The sequence below is a fragment of the Mesocricetus auratus genome, unplaced genomic scaffold, assembly GCF_017639785.1.
Source record: "Mesocricetus auratus isolate SY011 unplaced genomic scaffold, BCM_Maur_2.0 Super-Scaffold_100014, whole genome shotgun sequence".
In the NCBI taxonomy this organism is placed as follows: domain Eukaryota; kingdom Metazoa; phylum Chordata; class Mammalia; order Rodentia; family Cricetidae; genus Mesocricetus; species Mesocricetus auratus.
Window position 1 is genome coordinate 14,692,955 of NW_024429197.1, and position 19,878 is coordinate 14,712,832.

At 45.0% G+C, this 19,878-nt stretch overlaps 1 protein-coding gene across 3 annotated transcripts in view; it reads right to left on the bottom strand.

The window, feature by feature from the left end:
• Csmd2 (CUB and Sushi multiple domains 2) overlaps positions 1–19,878 on the bottom strand; it is a 558,343-nt gene that overhangs the window by 178,377 nt on the left and 360,088 nt on the right. For all 3 annotated transcript variants that reach the window (XM_040756596.1, XM_040756595.1, XM_040756597.1), the window contains 2 exons: positions 10,593–10,919; positions 7,271–7,465 (listed from right to left, as the gene is read on the bottom strand). In XM_040756596.1, the coding sequence (XP_040612530.1) occupies positions 7,271–7,465; positions 10,593–10,919 (522 nt within the window). The remainder of the gene's footprint in view (positions 1–7,270; positions 7,466–10,592; positions 10,920–19,878) is intronic.

The window sequence follows — 19,878 nt, forward strand, 5'->3', positions numbered from 1 at the left end:
ATGGCCACTGTCACTAGCTGAGCACCGAGTGCTCCTGCCAGGTCAGGAAATCCATACATACATTACCATGCTCTCAGAAACCCCACCGTGAGGCTGGTGCTGTGATTGTCATAGGACATTGTGGCTCTTTGAGGTTGAGTGACTGGCTTGGCACAGAAGCAAATGCCACAAACTAAGCAGCCTCTAGGCCCTAAAGAAACCCCTGCTTCCTCTATACACTCTTACTGCAGATGTAATGGAGGTAAAAAACATCCTGAACAGGATGGAGGTGGAGATAAAGGAGCCACCAGGTACTTCTTGCTTTAGAAATTCTTCTAGATGCCTCCAGGTCATTGTCTTTGTAAAATCCAGTCAGATGTTCCTCTTTCTCTTGAGTCTAGAATCTCCTGAAATCATCTAAGCTGCTGCCTAGCTTTTCCTCCTTCCTTCCTTCCCTTCCTCTGTCCCTTCTACCCTTCCTTTCTAGACACAGGGTCTCATGTAACCCAGGATGGCTTTAAACTCACTATGTAGCCAAGGATGACTCTGATTCTGCCTCCACCTCCAGAGTGCTGGGGTTACTGGTGTGCACCCACATCTGTCTTATGCAGTGCTGGGGATCAAACACAGAGATTTGCACATGCTAGTCAAGCACAACTTCAGCCTAACGATTCTTTTTCTAAACATATTGCATTTTATTTGATTATTTTACATGTATGAGTGTTATGCCAGCCTGTGTGTCGGCGCATCATGTGTGTACCTAGTGCCTGAACAAGTTAGAGATGGTGTCGTATCTCTTAGAACTGGGAGTTACAGGTGGTTGTGAGCAGCTATGTGGAAGTCGGGAATTGAACTTGGGTCCTCTGGAACAGCAACAAGTGCTTTTAACTGCTGAGCCACCTCTCTAGCCCCAGACCATACCTGTTCTTAGTAGGAAAGTATTTTGGGAATTTAAAACTGAAGATAACAATAGTGATGACAACAGGAAGAGGTGTCAATACCTCCTGATGACTTACTCATTGTCATCCAAATGCACGCTAATAAAGTTGTTATCCCAGTTTTACAAAGGAGGGAAGCAAGGCCAAGTAGGTTAAGACCCTCAATAAAGGATATTAAGCTAATGAAGTCAGAGCTGAGATTGAACCTGAAGACCTCTGTCTTCAAATCCTACTGCAGCACAGAGCACATACTGTCATACAGACAGAAATGAGCTGGAAGGGTATCCAGCGCTTGCCAGGTGTCGGGGCTTAATGTGGATTATCCTTGTGAAAACTGCAAAGCAACAAGGCACATATGCTATTACCCTCATTCTATAGAAGGGGATTATTGTTCTGATTTCTGAGAGTGGAGGCTTAGAGAAACTAAGTAATTAGATGGCGTCTGTATAAAACACCGAAAACTAAATCACACATACGTATTATCGCTTCTGTGACCCTGGTTTTCAAAACCCATCCATCATCTCACTGAATCATTTCCTTCAGCGCATGTGCAAGATCTCAGGGGCGGGGAGGATGTGCCCGCTGCTGTGCCCCAGAAGTCTCAAGCACACACTTGAATCTTGGTTCACGTTCATTCCAGGCCCTGCCTCTCTGGCTGCTGGATGTTGACCTCCTTGCTCAAGTTCCTGGAAGCCATAGATCAAAGGCAGTGTTGCAAGCCCTGGCTGCAGACAGGTAAACATAGCACTGTATCGAATCTTCAGAGGGGAATTTAATTCCTTCCTTCCTCTGGTGTCCCCCATGTTCTGGTTTCTCTGTTCTACTATACTGCTTTAGAGGGCTAATCTCTTCTAGTGCACTTATGATGTGCCACCTGACCTCTCTAGTCAATCCTGCATTCTGTTACTTGCATATTCTAGAGTGGCCCATGACTGGCAGGATCTAGAGTGGAGGAGTCCTAGATGCAATGTCTCTTTAAACAGCTCAACTTCTGAAGATCACTTGAAGAAATAGCATCATACTTCCTTTACGAGTACTAACATTTTAAAACTAACAAATATTAAAGATTTTTTCCTCTAAATGTATGCAGTATATCTCTGTTCATGTGAGTATAGATGCCCTTGGCTCTATTTATCTAAAGAAGAGGTAATATGAAAGTGAAGTTAGAGGCTAGAGAGATGGCTCAGTGGTAAAGAGTGAGCATTGCTTTTGCAGAAGATGTGAGGTCGGTTTCCAGCACCCACAGGGGTAGGCAGCCCAGCTCAAGGTCACCTGCAACTCCAGCTCCAGTGGATCTAACAACTTCTACTGGCCTCTACAGGTAGCTGCACTCATACACATACCTACACAGAGACAAGCATATGCATGCATACACACAACTGAAAAATAAAAACAAAACTTTTAAAAGGTTAAATTAGTTTTAAAGTGTTAGCACCTGCTCAGATGAGCAATCAGTGAACAGGTAAATCAGGAGTATAGCATCCCCCATGGAGAGAAGGGATACACTCAGAGATTCACTTTCCCTGGATCTACATTGTTTTAGACAGATTTAACTCTGGAACTACATAATTGATTTGCATAATTAAAAATTTGACATGTAATTTCTAAAAACTTAAACTGAATACAATACTATATTGCATATTTATGTATGAGACCCTAAAGAGATCTTAGAAGACAGTAATTTGATAGCCCATTCCTGTAAGGAAATAAGGATATAAAGAACGGAGTGATGGTGATGGCAATGGTGATGACGATGATGATGAATGAGACAGTTTTGGTAAGCATGTTATCGTTGGTAGCACTGTCGTTACTATTCTGAGAGTCTGGATATGCATTGCAACGCGGGAAGTCATGATGCTGTTTTGTGGGACTTGTATTTTCGAGCGAGAGTGAAAAGACAGGTGCACACGGTATCAAGGAAGGTAAGGTTAAAAGATAAAAGCTTCTTCGTTTGGAATGAAATCAACTTGCATGCATTTTCTTCAATAAAGCATTTCTCAGCTGCGTTCATTGAAAAGGCTTACAAACACAGGGCAAGTCAATAGTAATAAGCACCCTTGATACTCTAGGTTTTAAACATCAATTTGCACTAAAAGGGGCCTTAGAGGAAAAAAAAAACCGATTCTAGGTCGGGGCGGAAAATGTCCAAAAAGAGGCTGGGCCATCCTCAAAGGGCTCCTGCTAGTCAGAAGGGCAATGTGGACATCAGTTAGAATGAGGACTGTAAATAGACAAGATAAATGTACATCCATTGACCTCTACTGATGCTGAAGACCATCCAACTTTGGAAGATGTTAGGGAGTCCATTTATTAATATGCAAGTGATAAAATATATAAAATAATTATTTCTTCGATCTTTCCTTTTTGAACTATATCTTAGCACAAGACATGTTTTCTTCAAGGGTTCCAGCTTATAAAAGATGAAACAATGAAGTGTTATCATTTTACAGTCTCCAGGCTGGGATCATAGACAGCTCCTAATGTCCCAAAAGAGAGGCAATAGGACATTATGTGCCTTTGATGGAGATACATAGCCCTGCCTACTAAATGGTCTGGCAATTAAAAGAATGAAAGAGGAATCCAAGTTTGATTAAGTGTCCAGATCTTAGTGTCAATTAAAGAAATACAAGAATGAGGGGATCATGTTAACCAGCCACTCAGGGAAGTGATCAGAGGAGTTACAGAATTCAAGGGGCTGGGAGATAGTTCAGTCAGTAGAGTGCTTGCTGTGTAAACATGAGGACCTGAGTTCAAGTCCTAGCACACACGCCAAAAGATGGGTGGATTATTGAGACTCTGCTGGCCAGCTAACCCAGCCTAATTGGTAAGCCACAGGTCCCAGTAGGAGATTCTGTTCAGTAAAACAGGTGGGCAGCTCTTGAGAAAAAAAATCTGACTTCTGTGTGTGAGACTCTCAATGAGAGACTGTCTAAACAAACAAACAAACAACAACGAAAACAAAGTAGATAGCTCCCGAGGTACACCTGAGGCTGTCCTCCTGTCTTCATGTGTGCATATGAACATGCACATACACACACGGACCACATTCACGCATGCACACATGTCCACCCTCACACTCTTATACATACATGCATGCAAGTGTGGGTTCATGCACACACACACACACACACACACACACACACACACACACACACACACACCTGCACACAGATTCTCATATACAGGCAAATTCAGAGTGCAAGAGATGTCTTATTATGGATGATTCAGTTTAAAAAGAAATCACAGGAGGTAGAAATGGACCCCCAGGGATTAACAAATGACTTGAGTCTTGCCAGTCCATTCAAATGGATGAACTAGAGAGGCACTTTAAAACTCTTATATAGGCATTCTTTTATCTATTAGGGATAACCATAGAAATATATCAGACTTTTCTTAGGGATGCAACGTCATGCAGGAAGTTCATCCCAGAGCAGCTTAGTGGTGGCCCGGCAACAAGTGTGTGCTTAACCCAAGCAGAACTGGCTAAGGATTTGTACTTTGGACTGAAAGGGAAGGGAGGGTTCTACCTTGATTAGATGATAAAGGCTCTGTCACAGGACAAAGGAGGGCTCCTGAGCCTATCCTAGTGCCTGTCGTACAGAAGATGCTCAACAAACATCCATAAAGGGATGAAAGACTAGCTGTAAGCTAAGCTCTTTGGACAAGAGGACTCCATGTTAAGGCCCAGCTTTTGACACGGGTGCTAGGGATCCGAACTTATGTGGCAGGCAGTTTACTGACCCAGACATTTCCGCAGCTGTTGCACCAAGTTCTTAAACAGTTTTCCTGTGGGAAATGAGCTTTACTTCTTTTGAACTTAAAAAAAATACACTTGGACATGGTTTGAAACTTTGACGATAGCCTCTTTTAAAGACTGAAATATGAAAGTGCTCATTAGAGCACACTGATCTCTTCTTTTCCCAATGTAATTCTGTGAGCCTGAATGTTTTCCCAAGTCCAGTTCGAAAGTCTTTGTTTTTAATGGGGATTTTAATTACCTCCATTGTTATAACTGATACATTTGTCTTAGTACTGTCATTTCTTTATGCCTTCAGTGTCTGAGGCTTGTCTTTGGCGACAGGCAATATGCTTCCTTTTGTTTTAATTTCCTACTGGGATGTGAAAAGCAGAGAACCTGATTTTTGTTCTCATCAGGAATACTTTGAAGTCTTTCATGAAGACATTTGATATTACAGTCTCTGTAGTGATATAATTCTAAAAGGGCAGCCCAGAATCTGGGTGTGAATTCTGGAGCCATTCCTCACGGCCTGAGACAGTGCTGGGCAGGTGACTCGTCTTTCTGGGTATCATTAGGGACTCTAACAATACCTGCTTCCGGGGGCTGCTGCTAGACTTTAACTAGGGACGCCTGCCCAACACCTGTCACAAAAGGGCACCGTGTTTTGGCTCTTCCTTGAAAGATAAATGATGAAGAGATGAACATGCAGAACATTCAGGAACTGCCGGGAAGCAGCCGCTGCATCTGGAAACATTTCTTAGGATATTTCTGGCTTTCAACACACACAACTACAAACACAGACAACTGCTGTTGGCCACACCCAGCCTAGGCACTCAGGTGCGGCCCACGGCAGTGAGAAAGTGGAGTAGAGAGAGACTGTAGGGTTCATGAGGTTGAAATATTCCCTCCTCTCTGGTCCTTTAAGAAAACCTCTGTCCACTCTTGCCTTCAGATCTGCAGGTGCCTTTCCAAATTTAGAAGCCATTTCCTTCTTACCTTGTCCTATTACAGTCTCTCCAAACCAGAGTGGCTCTCAGAATGTATTAATAGAGTGTCTAAACGACCATTAGTGTCTTCATTTATTGTCCACCAGGTGGGGATACTTAATTAAAAAAATGCACGGAAGAAATCGAGGCAAAGATGTTGATCAAGAAACTGGGGCCTCACCAGGCACAGACGGAAGGAGGAGGCAGGGTGGGGAGGGTGGGTTCCTGGGCCTTGGGTCTCTACCGCTCTAAGGTTTCTGATTTGACTATTCTCAAACATATAACTTCTCCCCACAGGGGAGTCACTCCTGATCATGGCCTGAAGAAGAAATGGTCATAACCAAGTTTTAGTACAAACCACCATACATGAGTGTTCTCTGTCTGGTAGCCACACTTACAACAACTCAGCTGGGAGGTTCTTGAATCACCTGCTTTTTACAGATGGGCAAACTGAGGCACAGAAGGGCCATATAGCTTCCCCAGTGTGACCTGGCTGGTTGGCTGTAAGGTGGAGAGAGTAGGTCTGCCTGTGACATATTTCTCATGGGGGTGTGTGCGGCAGGTTAAGAAACCATTCATTCATTCATTCATTCATTCATTCAGCAAGCAGCATTGACTGAGTGTTGACCAAGTGCCAGACACTCCGCAGGTGTAAGGCTGTGGGCAGGTGACAAAGCTCTGTCAAAGGCCCTCCTCTCCGTATCCTCCCGGGGCCTCTGTCAAAGGCCCTCCTCTCCGTATCCTCCCGGGGCCTCTCGCTTATGGAGTGGGGTCTGAGTCTAAGGCAGGTCTCAAAAGTCTCCATCCTTTGTCTGTCACGGACATGAGAGGAAGTAGGTTTGTGTTCTCAAAACTACAGCCCCTGCCTGTCCACACAGCGTGGCTGCCCTTAGTGTACCTTTGGGACATGCAGCAACTGTCTAGTGAGAGTCTCATAGAGCACTTATGTGTGCCAGGCCCTGTGCTTGGAGCATAGATTTCATATGAGCCCTGTCCTCAGGAGGCGTAATCTGTGTTTGAAATCTGCTGGCTGCTGGACCAAATGCTTGTCTAGGCAGTTTCAAAACTGCCCTGAGACACAAGGCGGAGCTGGGCAGATGCTGCAATGAGCCTGGCACTTGCTGAGAGCCGCGTGCCTTCCAGTTGGCCTGTCCCACATCGCCTGGAGAGTGACCACAGGATATCAAGGCAGCGTTTAAGGGGCACAGCTGTTGGAGCAGGGAGAGGCCAGAAATGAGAGGAATGAACGTATGGAGCAGAGGACGGCAGGCAGCCTTGAGAGAGCAAGCTCAGAGTGCTGGCATCCCTGTGTGTGGGACTGCAGACTCATCGGGACAGGAATAGAAACCCAGGTCCTCACAGCTGTCGTATTGTGAGCCCTGAGCTGAAAGAAGACACGCTTTGGTGGCTGACATTTCAGAAGTAGTTTTTCCCATCTAGTTTCTGGTCACAAGTCAAATTCCCAGGCCACACATTTCCATCAGGCCTTTCACCCCAGTATGAGAGGCCCTGGGTCAATGGAGAAGAAGACGGATGGATGCGGAGATGGACCACGGGGATTGGAGCCATTCCTTCCCTCTCCTCAGCCCTCAGGCTGACAGCCACTGTCCTAGGCAACGGGCACTCACCTTCACAGCGCAGCACAGCACTGTTCCACACCACGCTGCCCTCCTTCAGAACACAGGTGATGGTCTCAGAGCCCTGCGTCCCGAGAAAGCCTTCGTCACACAGGAAGGAGATGGAGCTGCCCAGTTGTAGGCTGTCACCAAACCGCTTGCCATTAACTGGAACGCCAGGATCTGGGCACTCATTGTGTCGGAAGGCTGAGGAAGGGGGAGGATCCAGGCCATGGTTAGACTGGGGTGACAGACAGATGGACTGCCAAAGAGAAACACGTTGCCGACAGCCTCAGAACTCCATGACTTCCTCAAGAACCCAGCATGCTGGAAGGGATGCTAGGTGTCCCAGGACCTGGGACCTTGTGGTTACGACAGACAGAACCCACTGGCCACTAAACAGGCACGCATAGAGTTGATCTTCAGCCTGTCTGAGCACTTTATTCTAAGGGATGCTGACAGATCAGGCATGAGCTGTGTTCCTCATGATAGTTAATTGCATCACATCAAAATTCTATCATGGAGATTTGATTACCCTCCCTTACCAGAGGGGAAACTGAGGGTTCATGTGGCTAAGTGGCATATCTGTCATTTCAGTGTCAAACCCATTCCATGCTTCAGATGACTACCCGTGTATGGTGAGGGGGAACTGGCTTCCAGTTCTGTGACACTAACAGACACCACACATCATCATAAAGTAGGTGCTCAGGAATTATCCCTGTCTGAAGTCATTGCCTTTATGTCCTTGCCTCATGCCAGGGCTGCTTCTCTTGCCAGGCAGTTGATAATGTGGTGACTGAGCTGAGAAAAAGAGACAAGACGCTGTGAGTGGCTCTGAACCTTGGGTCTTATCAGTATGTGTTTCTGGGCCACGTTATCATGGTACTAAACCTCAGTTTCCTGACCTATAAAATGGATACTGCACATCTCTTGCAGGGTCATTCAGGGTTATTCCAAAAGCAGATGAGAACACGATGGGTGAGGGTTTGTGGACACTGTGTATTTCCTGGATGTGAGTCTCCATCCTCCAAGGGACTCCCCCTCCCTGCAGGAAAGGGTACCCTTTCCCCTACTATCTCTACCAAAAACATTCCCAGTCTTCCTCTACCAGATGATGTCTGGGAAACTGGACCTCACATCTGTCCTGGTTGTGTGAATAATGGTGAGTGAGTTAATTTCCAGGCCTTGGACATGAATACTGTTGGTTTAACACAAGCAGGGCTGAATCTCCACACCCTTCTCTGAGAAACAAGGGTCTAGGTGAGCCTGAACTTAGTCTCCCCCTTGTCTTCATTAGGAACTAAGACTGTGAAGTTCACACTGAGAGCTGAGATAAGTAGAGCTTGGGGCTTGGAAGGCAAAACCCTACCAGTCACATATATGTACATGTGCACAAACATGTATGCACACATCTCTGCATGCATATGTGCACATCCATACAGATTTGGTGCTCTTTCTAACATGTGAGAGCATGTAAGGACATGGGATGGGGAATGTCCTTCTGTATGTTGTGAATGTATGTTTCTCTTATTGGTTTAATAAAATGCTGACTGGCCAGTAGCCAGGCAGGAAGTATAGGCAGGGCTACCAGGTCAGGAGACTGCTGGGAAGAGGAAGGCAGTGAGTGAGTCACAAGGCTTATGCCATGTAGCTACCAGGAAGATAGGACTCCAGGCATTCTTCAGTAAGCCAAAAGCACATGGACACACAGATTAATAGAAATGGGTTAATAATTAAGAGAGAGCTAGCCAATAAGAAGCCTGAGCCATTGGTCAAACAGTTTATAATTAATTTAAGCCTCTGTGTGTTTGTTTGGTACTGAAAGGCTACGAGACAAGGTAGTACAGAACCTCTGTCTCCAGCCATGGGAAAATGAGAAACATACATGCTCCTCCTTTCTAGAGCCCATGGCCTCATGGGAAATGGGTTTGAGGACAGAGAAGCTAAAGGCTAAAGCCATCAGTTCTGCTGTCTAAGCATGCTAGAGCAACTTGCTTAGGAGAGAGAGAACCCCTCTGCTTCCTTCTGTCCTTAGGTCATTGGGACAAGAACTTCCTGGTGATACAGCATCCCAGGAGGGCTATTGTTTCCAGGGAGTCTGCTGCCCTGGAATTGGGTGGTGAGATGAATGGGGCTTTAGCTTGGATTACAAATGAGCTATCCCATAGCATCTAAATTTTAAAGGACAAGTAAGACAAGGAACAAGGCTTTTGTGACAAGGGTGGGGGCTGGGTTGGGGGGAGAGATGTTCTGTCAAAAAGCATGAGATAGATAAGCAACTGTAGAGTATTTCCTGTGTGTGTGTGTGTGTGTGTGTGTGTGGGTGTGGGTGGAGGGTGTGTATGTGTGCACAAGTGTGTGTGTGTGTGTGTGTGTGTGTGGGTGGGTGGAGGGTGTGTATGTGTGCACAAGTGTGTGTGTGTGTGTGTGTGTGTGTGTGTGTGTGTGTGTGGTATGTAGGAGCCTGAGTCAGAGCCTGAATTTCCCATCCTGTGGAAAGTAGCTGATGAGTAGCTCAGCAGGCCAGCTTCAGGCCCATTCAACTCCAAGTTCACCAGGTTTATAGCTTCCTGTGACCTCATAATGGATTGTTGTTCCCTGAAAGCTTTCTGGTCCCAGGTATTGCCAGTGTCCACTGAATCCAAGAGAAACAAACACAAGAAAAAAAAATAAAAACCACTGGTGAGCTTCAGGTTGGGCTATGGGCTCAGGATGAAGACTGAAGGTGACAACTTCCATACTAGCCTTGAGAGGGACTCTGAGAAATGACTTATGAGTGGCTGCAGTAAGCCTCTGGGAAAAGTCATTGAAATACGGCTCAAGTCCTTTGCTTCTGTTTAACTACGGGGATGGACTCAGGCCAAGCCCAATGTAGAACGGCAGGGGTCAACAGGAAGCAGCATTGGGGGACTTGGGGCTTTAGGGGTGGGGAGCTGATGAGAGAACCCGAGGGGTTTTCTTCCCTAGAGCTTCCCTGCTTCTAGCTGGGAAGAGAAGGTGAGAAAATCTAGGTTTCTTTATACCCTATGAGACACCTGTGGAAATAACTGCTCACTGGCTGTGACATCTCAGAAATGAGCAGCTGGCCCGGCAGACAGCTCTATGTTTCTTCCTGGAGGCTGAGAGCTGGTGTCTGGGAGCTGGAGCTGGTGGCTTCTAGCTCCAGCTAACCAGCAGCAAGTGCCCGAGCCAGCAGCAAGACGCCCTGTGGAGCTAGCCCACGGCACTGGTGACCCTCCATGGGAGCACCTTCAGTCAGTCTCTCAGTAGCGGCTCAGAGATATGTATAGTCAGCTGTGACAGAGGTGATGCTGGTGACAGAGGGAGCACTTACTGGTAAAGGTGATGTTGAAGCCCCTCTTCCCTGTGGAGTGGTCAGTCTGGAACTCTAGACGGGCCACGTGGCCACTGCTGGTGATGGAGGAAGGGAGCTGATTTCCTGAGAAGGTACCAAGAACGGGGGCCTCGGCCGTGGCTCCATCTTTAATAACTAGGAAATCAAACTGAGGCTCCACGTCAATGTCGTTGAAGGCCAGGTGGATGCGGCTCTCAGGCCGGGCCAGGATAAGCCAGACGCAATGGAGATGGTTGCCATAGTCCTCAGGGTAGTTGGGAGACAGGACGATCCCAGCAGGGCTGGTGAAGTTGAAGAAGCAGGAAACTGAAAGGGAAGAGCAGTGGAGGTCAGGAAGCAACCCCCATATTTTGCAGGGCCCACCGAGGGCTGGCATTGGGAGTATTTTCTTAGTCTTCAGAGAGATAGAATGAATGACACCAGGGTTGGGCTGGACTGGATGGGCTGGAGGCTGCAGGTGGAGGCATGCTGGGTTCCATGCTGGGTGTAGCATTGAAGCATCCCTTTGGCAAAAGGCAGATACGGCAGAGCTCGGTTTTTATTAGTCCCTCCCCCTTCAATATGCCCACCCTAGTCAACTTTCGCTACCCTTGGTCCCTTGTGCTGGGGAAGAAACCGTCATTCAAGCAGACTTGAAGAGGCACAGCCCTGACCCTTCTCAACTTGGTTTGTGGCAGTAGAAAAGGACATGGTTTAATGATACAGGGGTGACAATCTCCCAATAGAGAGGACCTACACCCACAACTTTCCTCTAAATGCCTTTGATGGGAGATGGTACATGTCAGAAATACAGGGATTCTAATCCCTTTAAACTATAGCTACACTATGCTAATGATCACCGTTTTTCAGAGGCCCAAGCTTTTGAAGATCAGGGTAGGGACCTGTGACAGGGTCTAGATGCTCTGCCCACTTCCTGTCATTTCTTCCCACTATATTCCAAGGATCCACTCTTCTGGAAGCCTTGAGCCATTTTCATGCCAATTCCTAATAGACCCTACAAGGAGGTTTGGGGAGAACACTGCAATGCATGGAATAGCAAACCAATGCACTAAACTAAAGCTTAAAAGGAAAATGACAGGATGGAGAGAAAAAAGAATTGCAATAGCTATGATATGGGGAACATGTCATTATTGAGTAGAAGTTTTTCCATTACTCTAGGAGTATCCCCAAGTCAGGCAAAGAGAACACTCAGAGGATTCAGATGAGAAAGCAAAATCGCTGTGCAAATGTAGTGCACACCACTAGGGAAAGCATAGAAAAAGAGACCCATAAAAATCAACACCTCTGAGGCTGCATGGGCGCTCACACACGCAATCGTTGTGGGTTGCCAACTAAAGATGCAATCTTTTTGGAAGGGAGTATATGATCCTTTTTAAGAGTCACAGACCACTCCATACTCCAACTATGTAATCTCTAGAAATTAATTCAAAAGAAAAAGAGACACAGCGACAAAGATGTTGATAGTGACATAATTCTATCACAGAGGAAAAATGCCAACCACCTATATGTCAGCCCAATAAAGGGAAGTAAATTACAGTCTTTAATGTGGTATGGTGTGAAGGCAATCATTAAAGTGATAAATACGACCCTGTGGAAACAGTGTTAACTATCATTTTAAGTAAAATAGGAGGTCATAAAATTATATGTGTACCTTTGATGATAGCTATTAAATACTTGTTTATATATGGGTAAAGATTGGAAGGAGCCCCCAAATAAAATTAGGGTTGTAGGTTTCTGGGTGACTTCTTTCCAAATGAAATTACATTTAATTTTTGTGGCTGCAGGAATGGTGTAAGCTCATTGTAAACAAACAGAACTACAAAGAGGTAAAAATGAACACAAGCCACTGTGTAAGTTCCCTTTAACATTGACTTTATACGTGGTGTTAATGATACTGAAACTTAGGGTTGGGGAGATGGCTCAGGTGATGAGTGTGTCTCACAAGGACCCAAGTTCCCTCCCTATCACCCATATGAAAAGTTAGGGATGGTGGTATATGTTTGGGGGTAGAGAGGGGATATCTTTTGGAGCTTGCTGACCAACTAGCCAAGGTTAATCAGTGAGTTCCAGGTCCCATGTAGACACCTTGCCTCACATAACAAGGTGGATGGCACCTGAGGTTAGCCTCTAGCCTCTACACATATATGCACATGTGCACGCACACCCACACATATCCACTACACAGACACCAACATGCACACCGACTCCCACATATACACACACAAATAATACTGATGCTTGGATAAATCTATTTGTGTTAATAGAATAAAGCCAAGATGAAAACTAAAATCATGTTTTACATTTAGAAGACAGCAAACACGCAGGGGAAGCATTTGGCTCCATGTGTGGCATTTCAGGCTGGTTCTGCCTGCCCCACCCATGTCCTTTTCTGAAAGAAGTATTTCTTTTTCAGCCTCTGCTGGAAATGCTCCCATTCAATTCAGCAAAAGGGGCCCAAACCCTAAGATCCAGCCAGTTCATCTTGTGATCAAATTGTTGCTTAAGTATAGAAAGGATCTGAGCCAAGGGAGAGAAGGGCATAAAAACACTTGCAGTGCAAGATAAAGTTGATGGTGGTGATCATGATACACTATTGAGCATGTACTAAGTACAGATACTGTTCTAAGTGCTGGTGGTGATCGTGATACACTATTGAGCATGTACTAAGTACACACACTGTTTTAAGTGCTGGTGGTGATCGTGATACACTATTGAGCATGTACTAAGTACACACACTGTTCTAAGTGCTGGTGGTGATCGTGATACACTATTGAGCATGTACTAAGTACACACACTGTTCTAAGTGCTTCCACCAAAGACTCAGTTTAGCCACCCCAGTAACACCACAGGGTGGGTACTGCTACTAACCTCATTCAAAGCTGAAGCCACGGAGTCACAAAGAGGCTAAATAGCTTGCCACATTAGCCCATGACTGGCAGTGCCGACTTTCAGGTGAGACACTCGCTTCAGGACTGAAGCTCATAGTCACTCCTTCAAACTGTCTCCCACTATGAATCAAAGAATGTCTGCAGGGTCTGCGTCTGCCAGTGGAATCCTTGAGGAAGCTCCTCACATGTGCAGATCTACCTGTCTATCCCAGGCATGACATCAGCACTAAATTAGGCTAGGCAGGGATGTCCACATACAGCCATGATGTCTCCAGATTGGGCTAGTATAGATGGAGCATTATACAAATGATACCCAAAGGTAATAACCTTCAAGATAGACAGTAAATAGTCATGTGGTCTGTTAGAGAAGTCTAAGATAGACTGAAGACAAGACAAACAAGAAAGCCCTGACTTATGACAAAAGATGAGCTGGGACACAAGAAGCATGTGCACAGACAGACTTGCTGGGAGAATTTGATTCCCAGCACCCGAGCATGGCATCACCATGCTAACACTTGAATCTTTCGTCATTCTATGCAAAGGCACTGTTTTGCCTTGTTTCCCCATAGTGCTGGAAAGTGAACTCAGGACCCCTTATGTGCTAGGCAGGCACGCAACCACCAAGCTACATCCCTAGCCCTTAGAAGTACCATTTAGGACCCTGAGAGCAGCTACATGTGACAACTTTGCTTATCATCTTGTCCCTTGGTCAGCGCATTATAGATTTGACCCCTTCACTCCAACACATACCCCCAGAAGATACTTCTGAGAGAAGAAATCTTGTCCACTTGATTCCTTTAACTTCTAATGGCTCTTATAGTATCTGCCAAACAGTAGGCACTCAACTAATGCTTACTGAATTGAATTGGTGAGCGCCTTACACCCTGAAAAGATAGTGACATGAGGACATCTTCCTCACAAGCCCATCCCATTCCCAAACTCAGGCAACGGAACTGACAAAACTCTGGAAATAGATGGATACTTGAGTCAACTCAGGAACCTAGGGAAAAACAGCGTGAGTGACCCGTGAAGCATTTCTCTGAGACGTCGTACAGACGCGGACCCAAGTAATGTAGGCTGTGAACAGTTAGAGCCAAAATAACAGAAAGCTGCTCTCAGATGTCAAGGGCTTCAGGAATGTACTATTCTCAAAGATATCATAAAAATGCCACTTGGAGGGCTTTTTCTCCCATGCAATGAAGACATGAATCAAAATGAATTCAAGTACCAGAAAGACATGGTGCATAAAAAATAAAAAGTCAGCAAAGAGCAAATACAGTAACGACTCTGGTAACTACTATGGGGTGGTTGTAAAATGGAACATGAATGTAACAAATGTTCCTTGGAAGAGAACACATACAATATCATTCCAGTCAGAACCCCAGGGTAAAATATTTCAGATTCTACTGATATCATGGGGAAAGGTGGAGCGGGGAGATATGCTAATTTCCTCATCTTGCAAGAAAGTCTGTTTTATAGTTTCTGCGGTTAATTAGAGAAATATAGGTTAGAGCATGTATTTAAAGATGTTAAGTGTAATTAGTAATAGAATATGAAGTAGCTTATCTTCAAAATTACCGAAAGGGGAGAAAGCAAAAGCAGTCAATTTAGAAAGAAAAAAAAAGTGGAATTCAAAGGAAAAGCCACGGATGTTTAAAGAGAATATGCAAAACAGGATGCTTTAAAGGGAAGACAAAATGGAATTTGTAACAACAAATGTGTACAGGTTCACCTGCTAGTATGAAAAATCCCTTAACTGGTGTTCAGACACACCACTAAGAAAATGTGACCTTGAACAGTGATAGGAAAGAAAGGACTAGTCACCTTTACCCTGCAAGAGGGTTTGGTTCACCCAATGCCTGGGTCCCCACATATTGCTTTTCTGTTGGTTGAAAGGGTCCAGATATCAGGGTGATCTTCAATAGCAGCCAGGGTTTAAAGTCCCCGGGGCTGGAGGAATGGATTGGTGGTAAAACATCTGCCACTCAAACAGGAAGACTGGAGTGGATGCCCCCGCACCCACAGACAAGCCAGGCACAGCAGGTGCAGTTGGTAACTCCAGCGCTAGGGGTGGGGACAGGCAGATCCCTGACACTCACTGGCCAGCTAGCCTTATCAAATCAAGAAACTTATGTTTCAGGGAGAGATGCTGTCTCAAAAATAAGGTGGAGAGTGGTAGAGGAAGACACCTGAAGTTGACCTCTGACCTCTATACATGTGCACCTGTACACATCCATGTATACACAGCACACACACCCCACCCACAGCTTTAAATTTAATACTCAACTCTCAGCTGTTATTTTATTCCTGACTCTTGATCCTTCTTTAAGGTCAAAAGATTTCTGGAGAGCTCCTAAGAGCTGGCACAGGGCTGATTAACTGACACTATTAGAGCAAGAATGTAGCCTTTCAAAGCTTTGTCTTCCATCTCTAGAGACTACCCAAGTCTGTCCCAGGGAGGGCAGGCAAAAGCTCTGTCCCACAGAGCTCTACCCTTCCTAGCTCTGGAGTCTCACACATTATCAACACATGGGAGGAGGAGGAGCATTGAAAAGGAGTTGCAGGCATCACCACCAGCAGCCATCTTAGAGGGAGAGACAGGATCCTGCACCACAGCTGTGGTTACCAGACTGGGCTTGAGAACCTTGACCTTGACAGGCTGGGCTTGATCTTGAGCAAAGCTTTACCTCAGAGTGCTCTCACAAGGCCCAGAAATAACTATGGAGGAAAACTCATTAGCAACTAGGTATGTAATTACTGTACATAATAGGAATTTAATATTGATCTTAAGTGGGAAATACAAGAGGCTTGCTAGAAAATTCACCATGTTTCCCTTTTGGTATCCTCATGTCAGCTAGCTTTGCTGTTTTCAAAATGCCAATTAAAATGGATGGCTGATAAAGCCACAGTTGCCTTTGCTAATCCTGACAAAGACTTAACGGCCAAAGATGATATTCACAGAATGAAGACATGCCAGTTACAATTTTGTGTGCCCCCAAGGCTCTGATATAGACATAATAAAATATCTAAATCTGAGGCCAAAAGAAAAATTAGAAAGATCCAAAGGTATAATGATAGGTGGATATTAAATGATACTCTGTGGCCTTTAAACTTGGAACAAAACCTTTTTTATGTGTTTGAAACAGGGTCACACATATGCCAAGCTGGCCTCGAACTCCCTACAAAGTCAAGGATGACCCTGAACTTCTGACCTTCCTGCCTGTATTAGGGGGCATATGCTACCACGCTTGGTTTCATCTGTTTCTCTGATTGGTGGCCTTGCTTTGTAGCCCTACTTGGTCTAATACTTGCTAGGTTTGTCTGAAACACACGGTGATCCTCCTGCCTCAGCTTGCCAACGCTTCACACAAGCCTGTGTCCCAATGTTTGCTTGAAAAATGACCTTTCTCGATGCCCGCAGAATATTGAAAACATGGGCCTTGTATTATTAGACTGCAAGGCTATCTTCGAAAATTCAGCCACAGAACAAAGCCTATTGTTTTGTTTGCAGGGAGGCAAATGTCACCAAGGCTAAGGACTTGTTTGTGCATCCTTTCAGCGGCTAAGCCATCCATAGGACCGTGGGTGACATTCAGCAGGCGCTCCATCACTCCATCTAAATTTGAACCTCAATAGAAGCAACTCAGAGGCCACTGCACGGACAGGTGTAGAGCTTGGAAGAGAGGCCCAGTGACATTTACCCCTGTTCTCTGACAAAGGCAAGAGATCAACAATGGGAGAATGAAGGAAATGCCTAATTTCTTGAGATCTTCAAGTAAGTTTCTGAGTTCAAAGGGTAAAGAAGAATTGAGCTGTCAACACCAGTGAGTCTGTGTTGGTGCTGCCAGCCTGGTACTGCAGGGAAGATGTGAGTTTCATAGTCTCACCCAGGAATGAATAACAAAGAAATAAAAAGGAAGTGAATGTTTCCATTGAGAGAGTCACAAAGAGAATAAGTAAGCAGGATTATAAGGAGAAGGGAGAATAAATTCAGAAGAGTTAAGAGTAGGAAGAAATGGCTGGCTTCTGAAGAGAAAAATTTCTGGTTTATCTACTCAAAAAATGTGGAGTGTGTTCTGTATGTTCATATAGGTCCTTCATACATGTGTGCATACACACACACACACACACACACACACACACACACAGAAAGCAAAAGAGAAGGCTCTAATGAAATCAAGGGGATAATCTAATCATAAAAGATAGTATTCAACATAGTAATAAATGCACAATTGTGACACGATGATATTGCGGGAATCTCCCAGGAAAATTTGAATTACCAAAATTAATATAAAAGAAAAACCTGGAGGAGTTTGGAAACTGCTTAGTGGGTAGGGCAATTTCAAGGCCAGCACTTCACAGTGTCAGACACATCAGCAATATCCAAGCAGTTTAAAAACACCCTGATAAAAGATTTCCATGACAATGTAGGGATGATGGGCATATTCGGTTCCTGCCTCCTCACACGTGCCAGGTGCAAAGCACTAGCAGGCCACGCCCAGCCCTAGAGCAATACAATCCTGGTCCAGGTGATAAAATGCAAGCCCCTCCCCCGTGTGCGCGAGCACGCCCGCTCTCTCTCTCTCTCTCTCTCTCTCTCTCTCTCTCTCTCTCTCTCTCTCTCTCTCTCTCTCTCTCTCTCTCTCTCTCTCTCTCTCTCTCTCTGCCTCACAGACATAGCCCTAGAGCAATACAATCCTGGTCCAGGTGATAAAATGCAAGCCCCTCCCCCAGTGTGCGCGAGCGCTCGCTCTCTCTCTCTCTCTCTCTCTGCCTCACAGACACACACACACACACACACACACACACACACACACACACACACACACACACACACACCCGGTACAAACCAGAGAAATGATACCCCAGTTTAGAAAGAGGTCACATTGCCAAGGCTACAGTTATCCTGTATCGTAGTATGAAGTGAACACAGTTCCAGGTAAGATCCACACTGCTTATTTATTCTGGAATGCAAAAAAAATGTTTCACCTGTTAGAATAAACAGATCAAAGTAGCCAAGCTCTCTGAGACCAGCATTGATGGCATACGCAGTGCTAGCTGGAATTTCCAGAGTGTCATCACCTCACTAAGAGTGTCCTTACCCAGTGTGGTGGTGCATGCCTTTAATCTCAGCTGGGGGTGGGGGCAGCCAAAACAGGCTGATCTTCATGAATTCGAAGCCAGCCTGGTCTACATTATTGAGTTCCAGCAACACAGAGAAACCCTGTCTAGAGAAACAAACAAACAAAAAAAGTAGCCTTAACAGCAATTGCTGAGAGGGAAATGTTAGGAATAATCCCATTTTACAGACATATAAACTGAGGTTGAGAGCTCAAGCAGCCTGAGATGAACTCTCATCAGCCTGGTTCTCAGTCATGACACCAGATTTTTCCCAGTGGTGGGAAGGCTTGCCAGGGCAGACACTGAATTTAATGTATTAACACTTGTTATAAAGCCACGATTAAAAAATCTTTATGAATTGATTACAAACCAGAGAGTGATGTAACTGGATAAAGCAAGTCCACAAATAGAGGAGTATAGGAATGTAGTAGCATGCAACCAGGGGAGTGTTCAAGAAGATGAGATGCCAAGACAAAGAGCTAACCAGCTGTTGGAAAAAGTGGGTTCACACCTCACTCTACGCATCACAGAAATACTAGAAGAAAATATAAGTAGACCCTGCTTGCAGATATAGGCGTTGAGGAAGATGATTTTGTTATCCTAAGACAAGACATCCGAGAAAATTGAAGGCAGAGGGAGCATGGCTGTGTCTGTTCAGAGGCAAATAAGGGAGATTTGTATACATTCCGAGATGGGAAAGTCATTTCTGAATCTTATTCCAAAGTCAGAAATCATAAGAAACAATTATTACTTCATACCAAAGAAACGGAAAACTTTCACATTTCAAAAATGACTATAAACAAAAGCTAAATGGTGAGGGACAAATGGAGGGGAAAATCCATGTATGTTATCACAGCCAAGCATTCACTCTACTTCATATACAAAGAACTGCAAGTCAATAAAAGAGATTTAAAACAGAAATACTGGCCAAGGAAATTAAAAGGCAACTCACAAAAGAATAAAGTCAGCCAATGACGAGATAGAAATGTACATTATTATAAGAAAACAAAAATGCTAAATTCTGGTTATTGCAGCACTACCACATAAGAACATAGCACGGAAACCAAGAAGGGCTGAGGTATGCCGCCATGAGAAAAAGGAGAAACAGTGTGGAGTCATATGGGCAAGGTTTCCAGGCTGGCTTCAAATGCAGCATTTATCAGGGGATTGCCCTGACTTCTGATCCTCCTGTTGGCACCTCCTCAAGTCATGGAATTCTAAATGTGCGCCACCACACATATTTTTTATGTAATGTG